This window comes from Patella vulgata, chromosome 6, assembly GCF_932274485.2.
Source record: "Patella vulgata chromosome 6, xgPatVulg1.2, whole genome shotgun sequence".
NCBI classification, from domain to species: domain Eukaryota; kingdom Metazoa; phylum Mollusca; class Gastropoda; family Patellidae; genus Patella; species Patella vulgata.
In genome coordinates this window covers 50776880-50790129 of record NC_065884.2, presented here as the reverse complement: position 1 = coordinate 50790129, position 13250 = coordinate 50776880, and the positions used below count along the sequence as shown (strand labels likewise).

The 13250-nt window shown below is 32.6% G+C and overlaps 1 protein-coding gene across 7 annotated transcripts in view; it reads left to right on the top strand.

Moving 5' to 3' along the window:
* Nucleotides 1–13250, top strand: part of LOC126823608 (1-phosphatidylinositol 4,5-bisphosphate phosphodiesterase eta-2) — a 78697-nt gene that overhangs the window by 48969 nt on the left and 16478 nt on the right. For 5 of the 7 annotated variants that reach the window (XM_050552535.2, XM_050552540.2, XM_050552536.2 and 2 more), the window contains 3 exons: nucleotides 9688–9843; nucleotides 10847–10917; nucleotides 12589–12742. In XM_050552535.2, coding sequence (XP_050408492.1) covers nucleotides 9688–9843; nucleotides 10847–10917; nucleotides 12589–12742 — 381 coding nt within the window. Of the gene's footprint in view, nucleotides 1–642; nucleotides 997–2202; nucleotides 2380–9687; nucleotides 9844–10846; nucleotides 10918–12588; nucleotides 12743–13250 lie in introns of those variants that run through there. The other 2 variants (XM_050552537.2, XM_050552539.1) reach the window with 2 other exon arrangements.

The following is a 13250-nucleotide window of genomic DNA, read 5'->3' as shown; positions in this document are numbered from 1 at the left end:
TTAGATTGCTTGACAATCACTAGTATATTAGTCAAGTAAATACTGATCCATGTAATATATCTATCTAAATATGTGTATTATTTACTGTTAGTTGTACTGTTTAAACACATTTTATTCATATAGTTCACCTTTATATTCTAATCAATATAGATATTAATATAGAGTTTTAAACTACCTTTCTCTCATAGGTGATTTATTCTTATTGACTATACTCACAAGTGATCTGTAGTTAAAAGTTGTTCATTGTCTTATTGTATAGCTTCATACACTTACACACCTTGGTGACATTTTAGTAGAAAGGGGATCTTGATGTCACAGATCTAAAAATAGGAAACAATCACTAAATTCATAGGTTGAGCAGATCAATTAAGTAATCTCACTTTGTATCTGAGTCAGTTTTGAAGTTATTGCGAAAACGTGTACTGTGAAATAGAAGTTGATAACCTTTATAGGATTCGATCGAGATTGGATATGAGCCTTAATATAAAACTGAACACTTTCTAGATGAAGTATAGATTTGAGTAAACCTCTGGCCGTTCAGTTATAAGGTTGTATTTTGTCGATAAGAGTGTAACAAACTTGAATTAAAGTGTTAAAAGAATATTGTCTTATGACCTCTAGAGATATCTTGGATGTTTACTTTTTTTAATAGATGACATGTAAGTAGTGATAAGCAGGTTTGACCCACTTTATTATGATTGTCAAACTCATTGAACCAAGGCAAATAATTTTGTTCGTCAAGTATGTGTCGTATTTAACTGTGAGGAGATCAAATGACATTTTAAAGGTGAACTTAATTTGAATGAATATCTCCCATTGTGCATACCTTTCAAGAAAAGGAGTAAAAAAAAAAGAAAGCGATTATTTTGGAGATATATTATTTCTTTGTGTGAAGTTAGTCTAGTATGGCTAGGCGAGCTGAAAAGAGACTTCACCATAGCTGGTTCTTTTCGGAGCGGCTTACATCAAGACCAGAAGGCATGACACGAGATGCTAGTAAGTAGAATAGTATATATATCATTGTTTATAAAATTATACAAGTAAAAGATCAAGATTATCTGTAGTGTTATTTATTTGTGATGCAATGTGGGGTATCTGTTTAGTCTAACATTGTGAATTTTACATCATAAGGTCTGTCTTTGATACAGATGGTGACTCAGTGAGTAAGACGCTGGCTCGTTAACCAGGAGGTCTCGGGTTCACTCTCGATATTTGCCGATAAAGTTATCTGGGACGATGTGTTTCCCTTTGTCAGTGGTGCAGGACGGATGGCCTGACAAGGAGCCATGTGCAGTCATTCGGATGGGACGAAAAATGTTTGGACTACGCTACGGTCTCCACCACATCAATTAGAAATCAGAATTTTGATTGTATATGAAAACTACAGATGCTCTTTATATCTGTATCGATCTTTTATGATTTTGGTGTGTATTTCAGTCCACATTGGCTTCTTTTCCATTGAGGTAACTTTGCCTGTGAATGCAGTATTTTACTAAAATTGTGTTTGTTGTTTAGGAAGACAACACATGACTAGAGGCTCTAAGATTTGTACACAGGGCTGTCAAGATCATTTTTATGTGTCAGAACAAGGCAAATTTTGGGGCCCCAGACCTGTGAGAGGACTATCCAAATAGCCAGAATCGGGGATCAGATCAAGGGTTCTGTGGCATAATCACCAGCCATTGAACAGATATTTATGGTCCGGTCCCCCTGGGGCTTCATAGGCCCAAGAGGGATGTACCGGCTGCAACATGCTCACAATGTGCCTGTCTGTATACCACACAGATGTGATGTGCAGTGAACAACCGGTGTTAGAAAAAAATTAGTGGACAGATTCTATAATTGGTCCTGAAATATAAATTCTAAATAATAATTGTCTGAATTGTGTGTATATATTAAGAGCTAAATTAAGATTGGTAATTAATGATGTAGTTAACGTACGTAGGTCACCTATTTAGCCAATGACTAAAGATTAAGCAACTAGCAACTGCTCAAATCCAAATGAAAAGTGTACTTATGATTATGAGATTTCAGTCTCAGTCTTTAAAACTGTTTGATGGTTAATTAATTTTCTTTCTAACACTGTGAGAACACATTCAAGACATGATGTATACAATTATAGACTGTGGACTGAGTTTAGAAGTGGTAGTTAAATTATGTAGGCATGTGTATATTGATTATAAGTAAACCTGTTCAACCTGTCTAACTTTCACTGTATACTAACATCAACTAATAACCCCAGGCTACGTGAGAAAAAAAAAAGAAAGAGGAACGGACAGTGTTAAATAGTTCAGAATTAGCCAATCTCTCTCAAGATGGCCACTAATTTGGAAGTTGAGGATTTACGTTTGTGTATATTTGGAAGTTACGACTTTGATGGTAGGTTTTCATATTCAAATTACTTACATAACATTATTGCAGAAGCGAGGATCACCATTTTGTAATTGTTGTATGAAACTTTTTAACGGTTGTCAAATGAAAGTGAAATTAGAGAATTTTAATTGTAGATTTGCTTATGTTGAAAAGCTTATTTTCAGTGCAGATCATCTACATTTGTCAAATTTGTATCGCTTTTAGCTTAGAGTCTTTATTATAGATCTCATAATTTACATACTGAAATCATTGGAGCATTAACCCTCTGAACTACACATATACAGTAGTGCTTGACTATTATTATACCTGTACTTTTGTGTATGTAAATATATGAAATACCTGAGTTGTCAAACAGGTCACGTACGCACACTGTTTTTGTCTGTCAAGCTTCAGTATGTGCGTTAGAGTGTGTTATCTACTTTCCTACTGCATCAGTGCATCCAATCTTTCCTTTTCAAAACACCCTATGTATATCTATATTTGTAGTGTAAGTTGAAAAACATAGAATTTTCTACCTTAAAGATAGACTTCTTCAGGCTTAATTAAATGATCTGTTTGATCCACCAAACTTATTTTTGCTAGGAAATATAAAATTCTAACATATATTTTTGAGTGATTAAATGCCATGATTATCAGAAATTGTTTAAATAATCAATAGGATTCTTCAGTTCATGCACATAAACTCTTTTATGATAACTTTAGCCTGTAGATGTCCATAAGGATTTGTGGATGTTAACCGACAGATAGACATTAAGATGGGCGTGTAACAAAATTTACAAGACTAAAATAAGATCTAAAACCATGCACATGCAGGACACTTTTCCTTATGCAGGATATGTTTCAGACTTTTTATAGGAAAAAGGGGAAAAGAAAAGTGGATCAATTTGGGACTGACAGATAAATCTTCTTCAGAAGCTTTTTAGAAGTTAGGGTTAGAACAAGACCACACCTTGTCATGTATAAATGTACATGTGGGTCACGATAGTGAATACATATGTTCCTTTTTTATCAAGGTTGAAGTCATTTCTCAAAGTGTCAAATTTTATACATAACTCTAAATCACTTACTAATAATAACTATCCACTATATACGTCTATATATAGGCATCATTGCCAATTAAGAATGTGTCTACTTGAGGGTTTGAGCACCATGCAGGGGGATGATAACCAGGAGAGTGGGTGGGGGTTGTTAGGAATTTAGATCAAATATTTTGCTTTAGATGTGTAAGTATCCAGATACATCTCCACCAAATATTAGATTGATTCAGTTGATACCATCCTGGCAAACTTGAGAATATTTTTTATATATTAAAATAGGCAAAAGATGAGCAATTTTGGGACCAATATTGGATAATCCTTGGATTTGGACAGACAAAATTGTGGTCATTAGTAGGAAAACTCATGCTCCTCCCAAACATCAAATTTTAAATTTCTACTGCTAATGATACCAGTGTACAGTGCAATGTTATTCAAAATTAGCAATTTTTCCTGTAAGAAAATGATTAAAAATGCTGGAACAAGCATTCTAAAAACATAAATAAATTAAAAACATAAAAATTTTGGGATAAAATGTATCGTTTATTCAAACCTCAGAAATGTATGGACATAATTCCAAATTTAATCAATTCCATTTGGTGGTTAGCAAGGATGATTTTGACTTACTGATACATTATGAGAGAATTGATAATGAGTTGGCAGTTGTCACTATAATAGTTAAAAACTAGATAATATAAAGGCAATTTGCTGAAAATTTCTTTCAAATTGATCCACTATGAACCGAGAACTAAGTGTTTGAAATTTCTGCCTAGCCTCTATCATCATTACTAAAGTCAGTAGGATACAGCATAGTCTCGATTATCCATTTAATCGTTAAATCGTGAAGGAAAGTTATGCAGTAAATCGGCTCACAATCCACTTAAGATCGCAGGTTAGCGATGCCTTCTAGAGTTGATTATGGTCTGGATAGGTTAATTAATGTCTAATTAATAATTTAGATAACATTTCAGGCCTAAAGAAAGACCTGCAGGCTGCAATAGGCAGATTTAGCTCTTGCATAATGTATGTTTAAAAGAAAATAGTGTAAAATATCAACTCTACACGAACTATGTCATATCAGGACTAATATATGTATGGTACAATAATTGTCCGCTTATTATATCTTTTACTGTAATCTCAAAGTTAATACAGCTTCAAGAGCTCATAAAATTTTTCATTAACTTTATAATCTTTAAATTACAAGGCTGCTAATAGTTTTTCAAGTATGATTTACTCAATCTCAATGAACAAACTGCTCTTAATCATTCTTGCAGATTTAAACATACATTATGCAAGAGCTAAATCTAACTATTACAGGTCTTTCTTTAGGCCTGAAATTTTATATAAACTATTTATTAGACATTTATTAACAAAGCAAGACCATAATCAACTCTCAATGGCATCGGATACCCGAGATTTTAACTAGATTGGAACAGTTCGCCATTTAAAAATTTAATTTAAAAATTGGAAAGCAAGGCTAAGTCTCGAATATACCAGTGACCAGGTTACCACAATGCACACATCTTATAAAAACTACAAACATTGATAATTTGGCTCAGAGTAAAGTAATTTGAATGAAATTTTCAATATATTATCATCTATTTTTAAATTATAGCAAGAATGACCAACTCTTTATTAAACTCTTAACTAATATATCTTCAAAGAAGATTTTGGAGAATCTAGAGATTTGTTAATACCTTTATAACATTTGGAACACCATTGTTTATTCTATAATAAACAAAAATAGATAAAAAATTTCTGGTTTGATGAAATCAGATTCATACTGGACTCTAACTAGAGTGAGACACAACAAACTTTCAGGATTTTACGCGCTCAATTTCCGTTTCTCAGTTCAACTTAAAAAGAGAATCCATGGCATTTGATGTTGAAGAAGAATAGACCAAAATTGAGCTCACTTTTTGTACCACTTATGCAACAGGCCCTTGAAACAGTGTACATTTTTAAAAACTGTTTTATCTAAGAAACTGTTTTTAATCTTGGGTGATTCTGAAGTATGCAGTAACTAGAAAGGTTGTTTTGTCTCGGTTGCTGATTTGATTGTAAATCTGATAAAATGTAATTGATCTGTATGGAATCAAGCGTTATCAATAGAAGCACCTTTACTAACTAATCGACATGTCTATAAAACATTTATATTAATCCTAGTATTAGTTTGATGGACAGCTTTGATTAGATGAAGGAGATCATGACATTTAAATCATATAAATATTTTAATGGCAATATTCCATTACCTCAATTCATTAGTTCAGGTTCCCTGAATAAATAAATAAATAAATAAAAATAGGTTTCTTAACGAAATGAAATGAAATGGGGTTTAGCATCCTACTGTTCTGCTCCGAGGTTTCTTAACAGAACTATAAACAGAACTATAAACTATATCAAAATCAATACTAACAATAGTGATATTGTGGAGGAATGAACATTTTAACTTATTCTAGAGAAATTGTTTAGTTATTTATTCAATAAAGCTTCATTCTTGTGGTTTGATACAAGTTTATTTAATTAGATTCTTAGACATATGTGTATGGCATGTGGCAATATACCTTCAAGGCATAAGTTTTAAAATACCTTGTGTTGGTGACTCAAATTCACGCACCCACAGTGTAAATGATACATTATTTCTTTATTTTGTTTTGGGCGGTAGGTGTTGGGGGGAGTAGCTTTAAAATACCTCGTGTTGGTGACTCAAATTCATGCACCCACAGTATAAATGGTACATTTTTCCTTTATTTTGTTTTGGACGGTAGGTGTTGGGGGGGAGTTGTTTTAAAATACCTCATGTTGGTGACTCAAATTCACGCACCCACAGTGTAAATGATCCATTATTCCTTTATTTTGTTTTGGGGAGTAGGTGTTGGGGGGAGTTGTTTAATGCAATGACTATAGATAATATGACCTGTGATTCCTGCAAGTCATGGGTTCAATCTCAGACTTGTAAATGACAAGGGTTGTTGCTAATTTAGTTGTTTTTCTCTGGGAATTTCAGACTTCTTCCCGTTTCTAAAGACTCATGAATGCAAGTAAATTATTGAAATGAAAAATATACCATGTTAGTTCCATAATGACCTAGATAGTGAACCCCATTTCACTCTTTATTATTTCCATTTTGCATGTACTTGAAAGTAATTTTATTGATAATAATATTTGGATGTGATGAAGTAAAATATAATTTGATCAAGCACTTAAAAATGTGTATTTATATTTGGTTATTGTATAATTTGATTTTATGGCTGATTGAAACAATCAAAATATAGCAGTTTTGGTGTATTTAACTGCAAAAAGTTTGCAGGAGTTCTGACCGCCATATATTATTGCACAATAATGTCATTTTTGAAAATGTATAGCCCACGACTTGGAAAAAGTGAGTTGAGATGTACCTGACAAAATATCAAACTTGTATAACCAGGTATGTTTAATAATATCAATGAAAACATTGAAATAAAAGACAAATCTGTGCCAGGCATAGGTCCAAGAAATGTACTCGCTGAAAACCATAATTCGTGCCTAACATTTCTGAAATTGACTGTGACAGGTGCCTTATTTCCAGGTTTGGGACACCTCCTTTCAGATATCCTACATATGCTACTTGAGTTCTTATGGGCTTTAGTCAGCCCATGTTGCAATTAAAACCCAGATAGTGACGAGTCCAGTCCATAGTTCGTCGTATTACCACAGCTCACAGTCAATAAAACAATGAATTATACTATGACATACGTGCTGTGACTTATTCATTACTTATCTCTGGAGACCTAAATATAATAGTGGACATACGATAACCTTTATTATCTTTCATTAATTAATTTATATGAGATACACTGATGATTTCTGCCCTCGTATAATTGTATAGTATCAATTAATTGTTTGCATGGGGAGACAAAATGGCTGCAGGTTACCTCATGGGATGGGATATTAAGAATTAACATGACCACAATAACCAATTAGATTTGATTAATACCACAGGTTAGGGGTAGATGATCAGAGATTGGTTTGGAATTTATTCTGACAGACATAATTTAGGCTGACAAACATAATAATTCGATTGATTTGAAATTTATACACTGTGTTTACATGTTTGTTCATGATACAAAGAATCCTATTGATTTATTTTTGATTACCAGTATGTTTCGCATAATAAATTTTAACTTATAGGAAGAACCTAAAAGATAATCAAATTTTAATTATTTCTAACAATTTCTTAATGGGTTGTTAGTTTTGATAACTTTGTAGGTTTTTATTGTCTTGTAAGTGCTCCTATAACCTGCAAAAGATTAAATACGAACAACCTTTGTGGACTGCGCAGACTTAGCTATGTTCCTTTTTCTGGCAAACTATCTTTTATGATTTTCTTGTCCCCAGAGGTTTCCTTAAGAGCTCATGACATAAAGATATATAAATCGTACACCTTAGTTACAAACTGAACCATTTGTGATGATGTATTTAATTTGTAAACCAAATCTCTCTCTCTCTTTCTGAGATATTGTGAATCTTTGCAAGGCAACACTAGAATAATTTTAAAAGTTTCAGTGTTGAGGAATGTAAGACCCAAGAACAAATTTTTATATGTTTGCCTGCTATTTTTGTAATCTGATTTTAGTGGGGATATAAATCAATAGACACTTATTGACTGTGATGAGGCATACAATGGTAACATCAATAGGGTTTTTAAAAAGATTAAGTTGCTATTGATCCTAGTAATAGTGGATTGTTTCATCAGGAATGTTAATAGTTTCTCTGTTAATATTAATTCATCTCCATCCCAAGAGAGTTTCATTTACAGGGTGATAAGGTTTTCGAGCATTTTTTTGTCAAAAGGAATTCAATTGGAAAATCCCATGTGTTTGTTATTAAAAAGATTTTCGATCAGATGACATTCTCCAGACGTAACAATAATTATATTATCTCATTTGAAGAAACATGTATTTTCTTTTTATCATTCTTGCTCTGTTTTATATTTTACTTGCGTTTGCTTTTCAAAATTCCTCAAACCAAAATTCAATCTGATCAAAATACGATGTTATTCATTTTGTTTATTAATAATTAATCAGAATCAATTTTACTTAGGATCTGACAAGTTTTATCCATGGTCTTTCTAAATAAAAGTAGGACATTAAACCCCATGTCATTCACTTACTAAACAGTGCAAACAACCAAAGAAAACATAGCTTTTCCAGTCATGCCAAGATCTCATATCCTGATCTATAGGTGCATAACACAGCAGCAGATTTGAACATATTTTAGATCTCCATGCAGTGAAGAAAATTAGAGACAAAATGAAATAAAGTTTGAATGAGTAACTTTATAATTACAATAAACAGGATGTTCAGTAAAATGCAGAAATAACGATCACTTAACTCAGCTCATCAATTATGCTAGAGCATGTACATTTTGTTTATAAAGGTTTTCATGTATAGTTAGATTATTAATAGTGTATCTTGAACCTGATGTGAGATATATATACTTACTCATTCCAGAACACATGATACTCTAACATGTTGACAAATGGAAAAAGAACATACAATACATGTATATTCTTTTTTCTTTGGGTATCTTAAATATTTATGTTTGACTAATGCATACTGTTTTTATGCCTTTTAAAAGATAACATCTTTCATAAATTCATATCAACAAGAATAACCCTATTTCTTGTTAATGAACTTACATTTTTATGTTGAGTTACTTACAAAGTCAAATAAAAATGACCTATTTAACCGTTGACTGTCTAATATGTTAAATTACCTTAAATTCTTCCTTTACTGTCTCTGTGTAAAATAAAATGTGTCTATTTGCTTGTGATGCATTGTGCCTATTTATTTGGCTGTGATGCTTGCACGATGGTTTAATGCTTGCACGTTAGATCACAAGGTCTGACATAGAGTGGCGTGGTGTTGATTCCCCGCTTGTACATGAAAAGGAGTAAGAACACCTGTCCAATCTCGTGGGTTTTCTCCTGGTTTTGCGATTCCTCCAACAACTAAAGATCCCTATCTCCAAGCGAATTATTGAAGTAAAATAAATCATGTCAGTCCCAAATCGGCCTAGTCTGTGTCGAGTGGACGTTATACACAAATTATCTTCCTCGTTTGTGATGGGTGTGCATGCTTTTCTGGAACACCATGTAGCAGTTTAATTATTTTGCTGAATTGATATGCCTAGAAAATATCTGTTGTTATTTTTTTTATTGTTACCTGGAGATAATTTTAGAATATTTACATAGAATAAAATTAAATTGTAATTAATGATGAATTTTGTTTTCTTTCAGTGGACCGCCTTCTTGATGAATTGGCGAAAGGAACAGCGCTTTACAAGGTCAAATCAGCATCAAAATTATTACAAAGAACCTTCTCATTGGATAGAAAAAACATGATATTGCATTATGACGGTACACAGAAAAGATTCAGAAGTGCTAAAACAGACTGTAAGTTAATTCTTCTATTTATTATTACGGTGGCTCAGAGTAAGAGATTGATTCACTAACCTGGAGGTCTTGTATTAGATCCCGGTGATGGCTGAGAAAGTTCATCAGGATTTTCTGGCGTGGTTCCGGCTTGTCTGTGGTGCAGGACAGACGGTCTGTCAACTCGAGGGACCTAGTGTAGTCGTTCAGATGGGACGAAAAAACAAGGTCCTGTACACATTGGTGTGCACTCAAGAAAAACCTCAGCAGTTGGAATTCAATATGAGAGTAGGCCATAGTGTTGCCGGCTGGGTAAAACTTCGGTCATAGCACACTGTAGGGCATATGCCTGTCTTCATTCATTTCATTTCGCTAATTATAAAGAAATGGGGAGGTAGAAAATCCAAGAACTCTTGAGAAGTCCATATTCTGGTGGTTGTAGAGGAGAACTATCTGTTACATACATCACTATCCAATAATTATACAAAAGATTGACCTCGACATTTCGTCTAGTATATGTGCACTATACTGACACACTATTAATCTGTGACCAACAAACCATCTGGGATGCTTAATGAGTTTCCAAAATAATGCTTTCATAACAGAGATGGTTTGTTTTGGCCTGTAACGGATGACACTATATTTAGCGTTGTATAGATAACTCACATTAACAAACATAAATCATGACCCTAATTGTGATGGGGAATTCTTGTGCACAATGAAAATCGGTAAGCTGTTTTACAAGAAATCAAGCTGTCGGTGACAAATAATCCTTGATTCTGCATAGGCCGTATTTGCTAGCCAGACATGTTTTATATAGCATTATGAAAACTAATGGAGACATTTTCATGTGGACCTATTATTTTAGGTTTAAGTGTCATTTGATTCCCTGGAAATTAAATATACATTATGTGTGGTAGCAGGGCTTGCAGTTAAGGAAGATAAAACATCTCCCTCCCTAAAATATCTTTTCCTGGAGACTACCTTGATCTTAACCATGATAAAGTGTAATTTTATTTTTCAGTGAGAATTTCACAAGTTCGAGAAGTGAGAGAAGGGGAAAAAGACTTTTCTAAGAAATTGAATGGCTTAGATGTAAGAAATTTTTAATGCGTATTCATAACATATAACTTGCAGATTAACCATTTAGCATATGGACTGACCGAAACTAGTGCTCTGTATTGCGCCATGCAGCCCCATGAACTATAGTACAATATGAAGAGCTATTCATAGGTCTATGACTAGGAGGTTCAATATGGAGCAGAAGGTTTGACTGTCCAGGGATGTACAAGTTTGAAATATACATGTATCACTTTACTCCAAGTTTTTAAAGGAAATGGTTTGTCAACATTTATATGTACCAAGTAATAAAGTGTTATTAATAGATTACATACTCCACTGTTAATCACACTTTAAAAAAACTGAATTCATTTTATCAACAGTGTGACATTTTAATATTATTTTGACTCCTCTGACATTCATAATTGCCTCTGCACTATTCTTGTAATGTTTTATGGAGCAGTATTGTACCCGTAAATGTTATCACAACAATAAAAAATTTAGTATAGAATTATGATGAACATTATATATAACACAGATGGTGACAAATATTATACAGTTACTTTTGTTTATAGTAACAGCTTGAAACTTATTTTTTTGCAATAATAAATAAATATATGAAATTAGAAATGAATAGAACCAATGTAAAATTACGACCATAAATTAGTCATAAAATTAAACATACTGTATATTATGCAAGAGCTAAATCTGTCTATTGCAGGTCTTTCGTTAGGCCTGAAATATTATCTAAATTATTAATTAGACATTAATTAACCTATCCAGACCATAATCAACTCTAGATGGCATCACTAGCCTGCGATCTTTAGCAGATTATGAGCCGATTTACTGCATAACTTTCCTTCACGGTTTAACGATTAAATGGATAATCAAGACTATGCTGTTTATCGTACAGACTCTAGTAATGAAGATCGCGGCTAGGCGGAAATTCAATAGCTTAGTTCTCGGTTTATAGTGGATCAATTTGAATGAAATTTTCAGCAAATTGCCTTTACATTATCTAGTTTTTAACTATTATAGTGAGAACTGCCAATCTCCCATAATGTATCTTTAGTTAGAATTGATTGATTTGAATAATATTTCGACCAGAATTGTTTTAAAGAGAATAAGATTAATTATTTGAGGATAATCTAAAATTAACTATTCTCTCATGTTTCTGTCTTTTATTTAATGTTTAATATTTGAGTGGAACAGTTTTGTAAGGCAAAATAATCCATTCTACCTTCTCCACTATTTGCTGGATTTCGAAGATTATGCATGTACATGTAATTCAAATGGAATCTAATATATTTCTTGCACTCAATATAACAGTATAGCTGTACAACACTTTTAAATTTTTAAATAGTGTCATATCTGAAAAATTAAAGATCTGTCTTCATTAGCCCGGTCAAAAAGTTGGACTTTAATTCAAACCCCATTTCATTTTATATTAAAGATCGAAAAATGAGACGTGTGTTGACTAAAAAAAAAAAGAAAATTGAGCCGATTCCTATTTTTCTCTTGTAAACTTTATAGACCTTGCATCAATATGGAACTTACTAGAATCTTCTAGAATTTGCTTATGAAGGAGCTGGTTAAAATATGTAAATATTGAAATCATGTATTATTTCATTGGAATGTTTTTTATTCTGCTTTTTTATTTCTTTTAGAAATCATTACTGTATATTTTTTTTATTTTGTTTTTTTTAGAAATCTTTATGTTTTGCTGTTATTGTTGGAGCAAATCACAAGGTAATATATTTAATGGCAATGAGAAGAGAGATGAGAGACAAATGGGTACGAGGTCTGAGATATGCGATACAGATGGACAAATTGGCTGAACAAAGAAACGAAACAGATAAATATCCTTTTAATAGAGATAGAGAGTAAAGTAATAATACTAGAGGCATCAGACAATCGATTCCCTCCTTTATTTGTTTGTTTTGTCTGTGTTTTGTTGAGCAGTTATTTACATTGACTGTTAAATCTTTTTGAATAGAATAAGCCATTTTGATCTTATGAAATATATGTGTTGTAGCTGGGAAAGATCTTCGACCCTTTTTTGGGAGGGGCAAAGTAACTTTAGGTATATTCCATGGTGCAACACTCATGTGTCATGTTGAATCAATTTTGACTTGTGCAATTGCAAAATACTGTCACATGCATCTTTGTAAATAAGACCTGAAACTGTAGACTTTCTGAAAATATTTGCATATGCATAGGGATTTACACACTACATGTATTTAAAAAGTATATTTAGTGATATATCGTATTGATAATGGTGTATAGCTAAGGCTACACAAAATAAATGTCTTGTTTCTCGGGCAACTGACAGCTGAAACTGTAGGGGGGGAGGGCGGTTTATTTTTTTT